The sequence below is a fragment of the Varanus komodoensis genome, unplaced genomic scaffold (genome assembly GCF_004798865.1).
Source record: "Varanus komodoensis strain SLA01 unplaced genomic scaffold, ASM479886v1 scaffold222, whole genome shotgun sequence".
NCBI classification, from domain to species: Eukaryota; Metazoa; Chordata; class Lepidosauria; order Squamata; family Varanidae; genus Varanus; species Varanus komodoensis.
In genome coordinates, this window is record NW_025335611.1 from 1 (window position 1) to 12,488 (window position 12,488).

General features: G+C 45.8%; 1 protein-coding gene across 2 annotated transcripts; it reads left to right on the forward strand.

Annotated features, from left to right (window-relative positions):
- Positions 1-1,321: 1,321 nt before the first annotated feature.
- Positions 1,322-8,402, forward strand: LOC123024206 (putative protein ZNF720). 2 transcript variants are annotated; one of them, XM_044431633.1, is made up of 5 exons: positions 1,322-1,371; positions 3,783-3,901; positions 4,819-4,881; positions 7,428-7,571; positions 8,267-8,402. In XM_044431633.1, the coding sequence occupies exons 2-5, from the start codon at positions 3,814-3,816 to the stop codon at positions 8,269-8,271; spliced, it is 300 nt and encodes a 99-aa protein (XP_044287568.1). In that variant the 5' UTR covers positions 1,322-1,371; positions 3,783-3,813; the 3' UTR covers positions 8,272-8,402. The 2 variants fall into 2 exon arrangements, 1 of the variants encoding a protein (XP_044287568.1); XR_006414874.1 differs by lacking the exon at positions 1,322-1,371 and adding an exon at positions 2,261-2,355.
- Positions 8,403-12,488: the final 4,086 nt, after the last annotated feature.

Sequence of the window (12,488 nt, forward strand, 5' to 3'; positions counted from 1 at the left end):
CACACACACACACACACACTCATATTCTCTTACAAACACTGTAGCCATAGTTAAAGAATTAACAGCTAGATTGAGCTTCCGGTCTGAGTGGGAGGAAAGAGTATGAGAGCGAAATGAACTTTGTGTAACCTGCAGCTAACAATCTAGCCTGACCTCAACTTCATAATCAAAGGGGCAGTAGAGTCTAGCTAGAGCAAAAGTAACAACATGCTATGCTAGATACAGGGAATAGACTGCACCAGGCTGATGTGTATTACAGGAAGATAAGGAACTGGACATGAGCCAAGACTAGACCTTGAAGAAGACAGGACTCTTGGAATTAAGCAGTAGGGGGCAAAGTGTATTGATGTACCAGATGTGTATAAGGTGACCTGATTGCTTAGGTAGGTATATAACACCTGTTTAGGGTACTGTAATTGATCTGTGGCTTTGGGGCATTCAATCTCCCCCCCCCTTTTTTTTTTGGTCTCTGCTTCTTTTTGGTACACTAAAATAAAGCTTGTATGACTCATAGTCTCATCTCTAGGCTCTTCTTGGCTGGGGTCTAGGGGGCCCTCAGGCTGAACTCATCTGTTCACTAAACTGTTCTTGGCAACAGTAATAGTAGTAGTAGTGATGATGATGAAGAAGAAGTGGTGTTCATTTCCTACTTGGGTGTTTGTCAGGGGCACCTGGTTGGCCACTGTTCGAACAGAATGCTGGACCAGATGGACCCTGGTCTGACTCAAGAGAGAACTTTTCCTTCTTCTTAAATTGCATTTCTCACCCACCTTTCTTCCTCTTGCAAGGAACCAAGAAGGTTGCACAATTCTCCTTGGGGATGGCGACCCTGCAGACACGTGTCCTCCAAAATGAGCTGCACTTAGCAGCCCTGCTCGGTTCTTCTAGCTCGAGGCTGCGGCTTCCTCTGGAATCGACAGCTCCAGCCCTGCGATGTAGGTTAGCCTGAGCGTCTCTGATTAGCCCAAAGTCTAGCTTCTCGGCAGAGCACGGCTTGGATCTCCCGAATCCCAACCCAGCACTCTAACCACTAGGCCACACTGGCTCTTAGGTTATCAGAAACCGTGACCCTAAACATTCGTAATTTCCCTGCATCTCGGAACTCGGCCGAACACCACGTGTTGTACCCAAGCATCTCGTCGCTGCTTGCTGAAAAATCCTTCCGATGCAAAGAAGGCGGACTATTCAAGCTTTGCCCCGGGGAAGAGAAGCCAGGGCGGGGGGCGGGGGGCGAGCGCGGGACCAGCGGCTGCAGCGGCTGCCTCCCCAACCTTGCAATGGTTAAATGAACCGAGCGGCGGTTCCTAGACGGGCAGGAAGCCCGAAAAGCGGGGAGGCCTTGGCGCTTGTGGCGGTGCAGCGCGGGGAGCGGTAAGTGGGGGTGCCGAGGGGGCTCGATAAAGCCTGGAAGGGGCAGCGTGGGGGCGGGGCGGGAGGAGGGGGAGGGAAGCCGAGAATGGGGTTGGGGGCTGCCATGGGGCGAGGAGCCCCCCTGCCCCGCGGATCGCTTCGGGGCGGGGGCTGATCCGCGCCGCCCCCCTGCAGAGGGCCCCCCGAGAACTGCGGAGCTCCCCTTGCAGCGTCTCCCTCCTTTGCAGCCCCCCGTCCTCGGTGGGATGGGACCGGCAGTGGGGGGAAGGAAGGAGAAAGGGCTCCCCAACTGGGGACCTCCGCCCCCGCAGGATGCAGTCGCCCCCAGCTGCAATGATCTGGCGCCCCATTGCTTCTCGCCTCCCGCAGGGGCTCCCCGGTGCGGGTTGGTACGGGAGGGTGGGCCAGCGAGGCTTGCTGCAGAGGAGGGGATAGCGCCCCCCAAACCCAAACGGGGAAGGGGACCCCAAAGGATCCAAGCTGATGCAGCCGCAAAGAATCCGCACCCCAACAATGAATTATTTCCTTGTTCAGTTTTCCTGCTGTCCCTCATCGGAGCCATAAACTTTTGCTGTGGGTGGAGCAAAGGGTTTATTACTGTAATTACTGCTTTACTAATTATTACTGTTATTACTATTATCCAGTCTTTCTTCCCCTTAGAAACCTAATGCAACCTACTTAGTTCTCAGCCACTTTTCTATTCTCACAACAACTCTGTGAGCTGAGATGCTGAGCGGGGGGACTGGCCAAAGTCACCCAGCGAGCTTCATGAGCAAGTAGGCACTGGAACCCAGAACCCCCGAATCCCAGGCCAATGTTCTAACCACTAGGCCGCACCGTGATGCTCAGTGTCTTGTTTTTGTGCTCCAGGGCTGGAGGTGGAAAGATAGGTTTGGATGTCCTCAGTCTGAAAAAAGCCACCTCACTTTTCCTCCTGCAAGCCAAGGATGGTCAAGGGAGCAGTCCTCACAGCAACCCTGTAAGGTAGTACAGAAGGGAAGCCTGTATGGTGTTGTGTAGCATTGGGTGTAAGCTATTTTAGAAACAACTGGTAGATCTTGGGTGATTTGACTTGAGGTAGATCACCAAGAGTTTCTGGCTCCCAACTGTATAAAATGGTGACAACAAAAAGATTCCCCTCCAACACACACACTTTTTGGTAAAAGAAAGCAAACAAGGAATGGGTGATAATTAGGCATGGATTTTGGCATGAAAGGGCTGTGAACTCAGTTCTGGGACTCCAAGCACATTCCTGGACTTAGAGCTCCTTCATTCTAAGTGGATGTCTTTTGCACTGCTATCCACACAGTTCTAAGACTGTAGTAAAAGAACTAATCCTAGCAGTGCATGATAGAAACTACTTTAGGAGCCCAAGAGTGGACTGAGTTTTTATAGCAGACTTGGGCTACCTTGAGCCTGTGGGATCCAACCAGTCCTACAGGGGTCCCTATTAGGCCCACCAGAGTTCCCAGATGCCCATGCCCACTTTTCCTGCCTTCCCAAAGCCCCCAGTTTTTGGAGATTCCCTTTTGCACATTTACCTGACTTTCTGACATGTTGAAAATCCTCTCCTAAGACTTATAAGGGAAAGGTCATTGTGAAAACTATGAGGACAGCCTGGCTACCCTGCAGTGTGTTTGAACGCAGGGGCTGCAAAGAATATGCATCTTCCCGTTTTGTGTTGGTGCTGCAGGATATCCCAAGCAGCCCAAGAAAACTGTTGAGGGCTTAAGAACCTTGAAGGATCAGGTGAAAGGCCCCTCTCTGCTAGATTCTCTCCACACTCCTGCCAGCCAGCTGGCCATGCAACATCTATGAGCAGCAGCACTCTCTTGCCCATGTATCCCAGCACCTGTGGCATGGCTTCAGATACTGGAGGTAGCAAACAGCCATGAGGACTAGTTGGTGCTGTTCAGTTGCAGTTGTGTCCGTGTCATGACCCCATGGACAACATTCCTGCAGGCTCTCCTGTCCTCCACCATCCTTTGGAATCCACCCAGCCCCACACCCACTGTCCCAGTGACTCCATCCAGCCACCTCATCCTGTGCCGTCCCCTTCTTCTTTTGCCCTCAATCGTTCCCAGCATCAGGGTCTTCTTCAGGGAGTCCTTCCTTCTCATTAGGTGGCCAAAGTATTTGAGTTTCATCTTCAGGATCTGGCCTTCTAAAGGGCAGTCAGGGTTGATCTCGTCTAAGGCTGACTGGTTTGATTTCTTGAGGACTAGTAGGTGTTCTTTCTTTATGCTCCTGAGCAATGATCCCTTTTGTTCTGCCTTCTCTTTCCCCAGAAGTGAATCCATTGCACACAGGATGCTTTAAAAAAGCCATCAGTTCTTCCAGAACTGGGAGCGGTGGTGCTTTTCGGAAGAGTGTTTCAAATCGAGATCAGCTTGTTTTCACTTCGATTTCAGGGTCCTTTGAGGAAGACTCTGTCCTTTCACCATGGGGGAGTGGGAACTCTTGGATTCAGGCCAGAAGGCTCTGTATAAGGAAGCCATACTGGAGAACTATGGGAAAGTGGCCTCTCTGGGTAAGGATATTTCTCCTTTCATGAATAGATACCAAAGGGATTAATTCCATGTTTGGGTATTAATCACTGCCCTGTACTTCTGCAGTGAGGAAAATCAGTGGCCAGATCTTTACTGCACTGTGTGGGTCTTTAGCTTAGAGGATATCATCTTCCACATGGAAAAATCCACTTTCTAGGGAGGAGAAACCTGGAAGCGTGGCTCCATGATCTCTCATTGTTCTCTCACTCCTGTGCTGCATGTCGCAAATATAGCAAATGCATTGCTAAACATCAGATTCCTGGCACGAGGTTTCCATGATCTGACACCCGCTTCTTGTATTTCAAAGGAATGAAAGACTCCCATTGTTGTGGTGAAAGGTTCTAGTCTTGTTCTCATCTTGGCATGCTAGAATTTTCATGGGGAGATGGTGGGTACACCTCGCATGCCCTTCATCAGCATCATCCCACTCAGCAGAGGACAGACCTCCCTTGAGGATTTTTCCTGCAGTTTCTGCAACTGTGTTTTCCTTTTGGTCAACCAGAAAAATTTAAAGGCATTGGATTTGACAGCCCAGGGGCTCATCTTCCAAGTTTGTTTTGAACTTCAGTTTGGCAAGTCATCGCAATACATAATTAACATCTTTATTAATGTGATGGGATTTTTCTGACAAAGGCACTATCTGTATAATAAATAGCCTTCCATCTTGTACCTTTTGGTTATGGTCTTCTGTAAATATTAATCTAATTCTAGGAAATGAATTGGCATGAAAAAGTTTCTTTTCTTTTCTCTTGGCTTTATCCAATGTTAGAATGTGATCCTTCCCTTTGTCTGTTCCTTCTGTAAGCTTTTTGAAGGGGCTCAGGGGAGTGGGTGGATGGAGAAAGTCTCCATATTTGTACTCAAAAGTACAAATTCTTTTCTTTATTTCTTTGCATAGAAGCCCTGCCCAAACCAGACCTCATCTCCAAGCTGGAAGAAGGAGAAGATCCAGTTGCCCAAGGTACCGAGGAAGGGGACAGGTCAGGAAGTAGGTGCTTGGTGGGACCACAACCCACCTGAGAACTGAGGAGGTTCCTTGGTGAAGATTTCCATTTACATCCAGTTTCAGTGAGGAGAAACTGGCCCATCAGGCTGCAAATTCTCTGGGTGGCCTCACGCTTTCTGCCCACACCCACTTGACCCTTCCCTTCATTTTGGTCCTGAGAACAGGAGAGAGTGTCTGAGCTGAGATGGGAGACCTGAAGGAGCTATCTGGTGCAGGTGGGGTAGAGAGCGCCTTTTGCACAGAGCCCTCCAAGTGATCGGACACACGCATTGGGACGGTGCTTTCTTGCTTTCTCTCCTGGCCTGACTCTTTCTTAAGTCCCTGGGTGCATAGACTGGGTCTCACTATCACTGCAATTTCTGTCTTCCCTGGACACGCATCTTGCCCCATCTCAGCCTTCTCAGCTCCGCCTAGCTGCCCTCTCCATTCTTGCTTTCTCTCTCTCTCTAATTTTTGGACATTTTTTTCTGCCTCTCCTCCCCACTCACCCAGCCCATCACTTCCCATGCAGCAAGTCAGCCAGCTGTACTAGGAATAGCTCAAGAGTTTATTAATTAATTATATTTATATCTTGCCCTTTTTGTTTCAAGGAACTCAAGGTGGCTTACATTTTCTTTCTCCTCCCAATCTTATCCCCACAACAACAGCCCTGTGAGGTAGGTTGGGCTGAGAGTCTGTGACTGGCCCAAAGTCACCCAGGTGGCTCCGTGGCTGAGCAGGGAATAGAACCCAGATCGTCTGAGTCCCAGACCCACATCCTTAACCAATACACCCCACTGGCTCCCTAATAAGGAGAGGGAGGGAGAGAGGGAGAAAGATGGGTCATCCATCAGGAATCAAATGTTTGCTGCCGCTGCCGCTGTTATGAAAATAATAGGCCCAAGAGATGGCAATTAGAAGAAGGGCCTTCTAAGTGGCTGCCCCGCACTTTTCGTATGGGCTTCCTAAAGAGGTCCACTGCGTGCCTTCACTACTTTCATCTTAATGCCAAGCAAAAACTGTCCTCTTTGAAGCTTTTTTGAAAGCTGACTTCAACACCTGATTGTAAAAGCTCACTCTGCTACAGATTTTTCCTGCTCCTTTCTCCCGTACTTAAAATTGTACTGTTGGCCTGTTTTTAATGTTGTTAGCCACTTAGAGAGGCCCCAGAGGGCTATTCAATGGCGTATAAATGTGAAAATAAATAAAGAATTGCATTACATTTATATCCCACCTTTCTGCCTCTTGCAAGGAACCCAAGGTGGCTTACAAGGTTCTCTTCCTCTCCATTTTATCACAAGAACCCTGTGAGGTAGGCTTGGCTGAGAGTTCATGACTGGCCAAAGCCATCCGGTAAGCTTCATGGCTGGGTAGGGACTAGAACCCATATCTCTTGAATCTCCAGTCCAACACCTTAAGCACTATCAACACATTTGTATGCCGTCCTTCACTATTGCATCTCAGGATGGCTTACAAGATTAAAAGCAAAACCATAGAACAAACACTAAAACAATACAATACAATAAAATTATCAAAATCAGTACAAATAAATCCAATCAAAACAAAACAAAAGCAACTGTAAAACAGTAACAATACTAATTTTAAAAATAACGATTAAATAAAAAGATTTTAACCCGGCGCTGAAAATAATATAGGTTCAGTGCCAGGTGAACCTCACTGGGAAGTGTATTCCATAATCTGGACACCATCACAGAGAAGGCCCTGTTCCAAGTAGACGTCCTTTTTACCTCCTTTAGGGAGGGTTCTCAGCGCAGGGCCTCCCTCGCTGATCTTAAGGGGTGTGAGGGCATATAAGGAAGGAGATATTCCTTCAGGTATCCTGGTCCTGAAATTTAGCCTCTGAAATCCGCCCCCCCGCCCCTCGCTTGGTTCGAACTGCACACCAGGTTCTGGCCAGGTCACTTGTCCACTTTTCCCCAAAAACATTCATGTTAATGTCCTGCTGCCCTTGACATTATTTGACAGTAGATTTAATGGGACTCCCTATGATGAAAGGTGATGCCCCCATGAAAGGCAATGCCCCTGTGGGCAGTGGTGAAACATTCACACACATGCTGTGCTACTGCCCCCTTCATAGAAGGCTTCATAAGAAATACCTGGGCCTGATTCTAGAAAGGATCCATGGCTGGTCGGATATGAATCAAGTACGGACTCTCTTATCTGCTGAGATGCCCGAGGTTCTGGAAAGAGTACCAGCTTATGCACTGGATTGTGAAGTCCCGAGAAGAAAGCTAGTTGGTTTAAGCCTCTGTGTTTTAGACTAAAGTTTTATTTGCACGCATTATTTATAACTATGTCAATAAAGATTTTTACTACTACTTACTACTGCTACTACTGATTGTCCTAGTGAAGCATATCCCTAAGATAACCTCAGTTTCAGCAGTTTTAGGAAAAGAAAGCTTTAAGATGTTGAAGTAAGCAACTTCATCCCTATTGAGGGCTTTGTTTACCACAGTGAACAACTTAATATTATTTTTCTTAATTTTTCTTGTTTTGGAAAGCAAACAACTGTGAAGTTGGAACAGACACATTTGGGAATCAAAGGAGATTGACAAAATATGAGGGAAATGAAGCAAACTCCGATACGAAGCAAGTATTTACTTCTGGGGGGACTGACTTCCACGAACACCAAATCCCCCAAAAAGGTAAGCCACGAAAGAAAAGAGGAAAATGTCCAGTGTCGTGCATGGAATGTGGGAAGAGCTTCAGGGATATCCGAAATCTTACTGCACATGAAAGAACCCACAGGAAGGAGGGGCTCTATACATGTCTAAAATGTGGAAAGAGCTTCATGAGTCATGGAACATTGATAACACATCAAAGAACCCATAATATGGAGAAACCATATAAATGCATAGTCTGTGAAAAGAGCTTTAGAATTAGCGGAGATCTTACGAAACATCTGAGAACACACACTGGGGAGAAACCATATAAATGTGTGGAGTGTGGAAAGAGCTTCAGTCAGAATAATAACCTAGCTCTGCATCAAAGGACCCACAGAGGGGAGAAACCCTATGAATGTATAGACTGTGGAAGGAGATTTAGTCAGAACCAACAGCTCTCATCACATCGCAGAACCCATACAGGGGAGAAACCATACACATGTCTGGAGTGTGGAAAGAGCTTCAGTCTGAACAGTACCCTTACTTCACATCAAAGGACCCACACTGGAGAGAAACCCTATACATGTATGGAGTGTGGAAAGAGCTTCAGTCGGAGTGATACTCTTAGTTTACATCAAAGAACTCACACAGGGGAAAAACCGTATAAATGTATAGTGTGTGGGAAATGCTTTAGGAATAGTGGAGATCGTACTAAACATCTAAGAATTCACACACAGGATAAACCGTATGAATGCATGAAGTGTGGAAAGAACTTCAGCCAGCGTGGACAACTTACTTCACATCAAAGAACACACAATGGAGAGAAACCCTATCAATGCATTGAGTGTGGAAAGACCTTTAGTCAGCGTGGACACCTTACTTCACATCAAATAACTCATACAGGTGAGAAACCATGTAAATGTTTGAAGTGTGGAAAGAACTTCAGTCGGAGTAATAGTCTCACTTTACATCAAAGAACTCACACAGGGGAGAAACCATACAAATGTATGGAATGTGGAAAGACCTTCAGTCGGCATGATAGTCTTACTTTACACGAAAGAACTCACACAGGGCAGAAACCATTTAAATGTATGGAATGTGGAAAGAGCTTCAATGTGAGCAGTAGCCTTCTTTCACACCAAAGAATCCATACAGGGGAGAAACCGTATAAATGCAGAAACTGTGGAAAGAGCTTCAGTGGGAGTGGAGGTCTTAATTCACATCAAAGAATTCACACATTGGGAGAAACCTTATAATATTCATGAAGTTTAGACAGATTCTGATTCGGATTAGTGTTTATCTTTACAGTAAAGAATCAGGTGGTGTGGAGGATGTGGGGACAGAAGAAGGCTTGCCATAGAGGAAAGCACTCAGACTGATCAAATCATAGCAGTGTACAGAGGATGATTTAGAGAGTACAATGGGGAGTAACTCACATGGGGAGAAAACGTTTCCTTGAGTGGAGTAGAAGAGAATTCAGTTGATGCACAAATTTTACAGGGCATCAAAAACCGAAAAGTGTAGAAAAACCATTTACATGCATAGAAATCTCACAAGAAAGTCAATCATACAGATGTTCCCACCATAGCTAAAATGTCTGAGATAAATCAGAATTGGTTAAGATGTTTGTTTTCTTTCCTTTTTCCAAAGTTAGACTACATATTCTTCACTCCTGTTGCTTTGGAATATTCCTGCTGGCTTTTGTCTTTGGAATAGGATAATAATTATGTGGCAGAGAAAATTCTGTGAGTGGTCCCCCCCCCCCACATCCTCATGAACCTATTACCACATCATGACTACCCACTTTCTTTTAATTTAAGCATGGGGTTAAACTGCCTTGGCATCAGCCTCTGGCTTGCTATAGTTTTTGTGTCATACAAACCCAGACAGACAGCCCTTAAAACCGTGTCGAATAAAGCATGGGTTCTTCGATGGTTGCCCAACTCTCAGACAGCCTCTGCCCATTGGATTTGCATGGTGGAGCCAGCCACAGCAAGATGGGTGCGCACTGGTGTCATGTAAAAACAGTATCTGGGGGGACACAGCAGCCCCATGGTTAAATGAACCCAACACAAGCATTTGGGTCACAAAGCAGATCTGTTGCTTGCAGCAGTCTTTCCAGCAGTGAAAGGGGAACGCCCCTTCCAACACAATTGTTGCGGAGGGCTAGAGAGGGAGAAAGAATAACGGGAAAGAATGTGTTGGTTGCAACATTGCGGAATGAGCTACATGTTCTCACAACAACTACCTGACCAGGTAGTTTTTTCTTACCTGAACAAGTTGGTCTGTGACTCCTGAAAAAGAGAGAAAATAGCACCCAATTGCAGTTTGTTTATGCCAAAAAGAAAGAAGAGGAGAGGAGGGTAGATAGATTAGATTGACTGATTAGTTGATTCTGGGCCCTGCCTCACCTTGAATTAATACAAAAGGAAACCAACATCATGTGTCATGGTGCTTGATTTCCTACACTTGAGTAACATGTTGATTCCAGCAATCTACAGTGCAAGTACGGATTTCAGAAAACCCTTGATCATATTTGGTGGAGTTGCCCAAATATTGCAACTTTTTGGAGGGATATATGTATTATAATCTCACCATGGTATGTATGTCTGTACCCTTAAATCCCCTGACAATTCTTTTAGGCTATTTAGATCAGTTTGCTTTCTATCAAAGAGAGTAAAATTGGTACTTACTAGTGGCTGCAAGAATTTTGGTAACTCCAAAGTGGAGAAACAGATAAGGAATGGGGAGAAGTATATGACAAGTTGGGAGATTGCAGAACTAATAAAATTAACAATTTATTGAGGTGAAGGAACAGCAAAGAAAACATTTGGAAACTTTGTAATATTAGCTGGTTTTCTTTCATTGTTTTTGTGAAATTAAGGTATACTTTTAAATCCTGAGAAGTATAAGATTCTTCCCATGTTTTTGTATTGCGATATTTTATATATACAGTTATGTAGATTTCTTTAATTCTCTAGTATGCATGTTATATATTATTTTTATTGGTTCTACACAATTCATATGTTTGATATTAGATTATAATGTACATTTTATAGGTCAAGATATTACATTTTTTTAAAAAAGAGGAAATTTTGAAACAACATCTAAATGGACTGAGCTCACTCAACAACACTCTTCTAAATCCCAGTTCACGCGTTCTAGTCTCCAAGGAACCTTAGGCCAAATAATGCAAAGTGGAACCACTGTTTGTGGTGTCTGTCTATTTCTAAGCAGTATTACAGAGAATAAAAGTTTGCAATGATGAAACAAGCTAGTCACAGTCGTACATGGAATTAGGAGGATCTGAAGTGTAACAATAGCAGCTAGCATTTTTATATTTAGGTTGTAATAAGGTTACACGCTCATGCTCGTGGGAAAACACAGAGGTCCAATGAAAAGGATATATGGGAAATTCAGTTCTGACCATTACTGTAAAGCAGGGGTCCTCAAACTTTTTGAATAGGGGGCCAGTTGAAAGGCTGCGGTGACTGTCGCGGGCCAGTGGGGTGGGGGTGCCTGAAAGCGTGGGCCAGTGAGGTGCCCTCAGGCGCGCGCGAGGCAGCATTGGGCACGCGCGGCAGTGGCTCGCTCGCATGGAGATCTCCCAGTGAGTCCAAATCCATCTCCGAGCAAGCAAGCCACCACCTCCCCGCCCATGCAGCAAGCGCACATACGGGCGGCGAACGGCGGCGTTGGCCAGATGGATGGCCATAGCAGGCCAGATCCGTCCCGCGGGCCATAGTCTGAGGACCCGTTCTGTAAAGCCTGCATCTATGCATGGATTTGCTGCAAAAGGAACTGGACTTCTTTATTGGCCGTAATATGAGAAATGTGCTGTTGGGAGTGAGGAGAGTCGCTCTTGGTATGCATTTCCAAGACCTCCCATTTGGGAAACAGAGGAGGAGCAGGGAGGCCTCGGAATGTGGGTCATTTGCACATGTTTCGGTGAGAGAAGCAGAGGTCAGGCTGCCCAGGTGCTCAGGCGGCCTCTGGGAATGCCCTAGACGGACAGGTATTTGGGAGGGGGCTTGGGACAGGGGAGTTGCTCTTAGGGGAGTATAGCTCTCAACCCCCTTTACAGAGGAGGATGGGCCAGGTAGAGGATCAGTGTGCAGAGGGGAGACGTGCTTGTTTTCAAAAGGCCCCTCCTGAAAAATGGGGCACAAACATACTCATGAGAGTTCCTAGAAGTAGATAGAAACATAGAAACAGAGTGAGTCAGAAGGGGGCCTCCCGGTCCATCTAGTCTGACCCCCGGCTCCAGCCAGCTCCACTCATGACATGCCTACCATGTGCATGTCCAGCCTATCCTTGACCACCCTCACCAATGGGGCCTCAACCACCTCCCATGGATACTAGGTTGGGTCCAGCAAACCACTCTGTGCATGCTCAGAGATTCCTTCTGTGTGTTTGTACTTCTAAAAAATGCTTTGGTCAATAAAGAACGTTTTGCAAGAAATGTCTGTGGCTTTGAATGTGCAAAGAACCGTTCTCATGATACAAGGCACAGGTGATCAAACCAGATCTGGTCTTTTTGCTGCTGTCCCTGATATTTTGCTGCTGGTCACTTCAGATTAGGGAGTTGGGACAGGCCTACCACCCAAGGCCTACGGGAAGGAAGCATAATGTCAAAGATGAAGTAGCAAGTAAGATCTTTAAAAATCACTAGAGCTGTCTTTTGTGGAATTGGCATTTCTTTAAATAGAAATGCGCTTGCATTCATCATGTCTCTCTTTTTTATTGTGCCAAACAATAAAAGAGCAACCAAAAATGTAAATAATACAAGATGATACATGTATTACATTTATAAAATAAAGGAAAATAACTTAGGTAAGCATTGGACACAAGGTTATAGAGATCTTAGTTTCAACTCAAACTGTTCACTTATCAATTGTTATACTCTCATTCATACTGTCATTTTTTCTTTTCAGAATTCTGTATACTATAATTTATTTA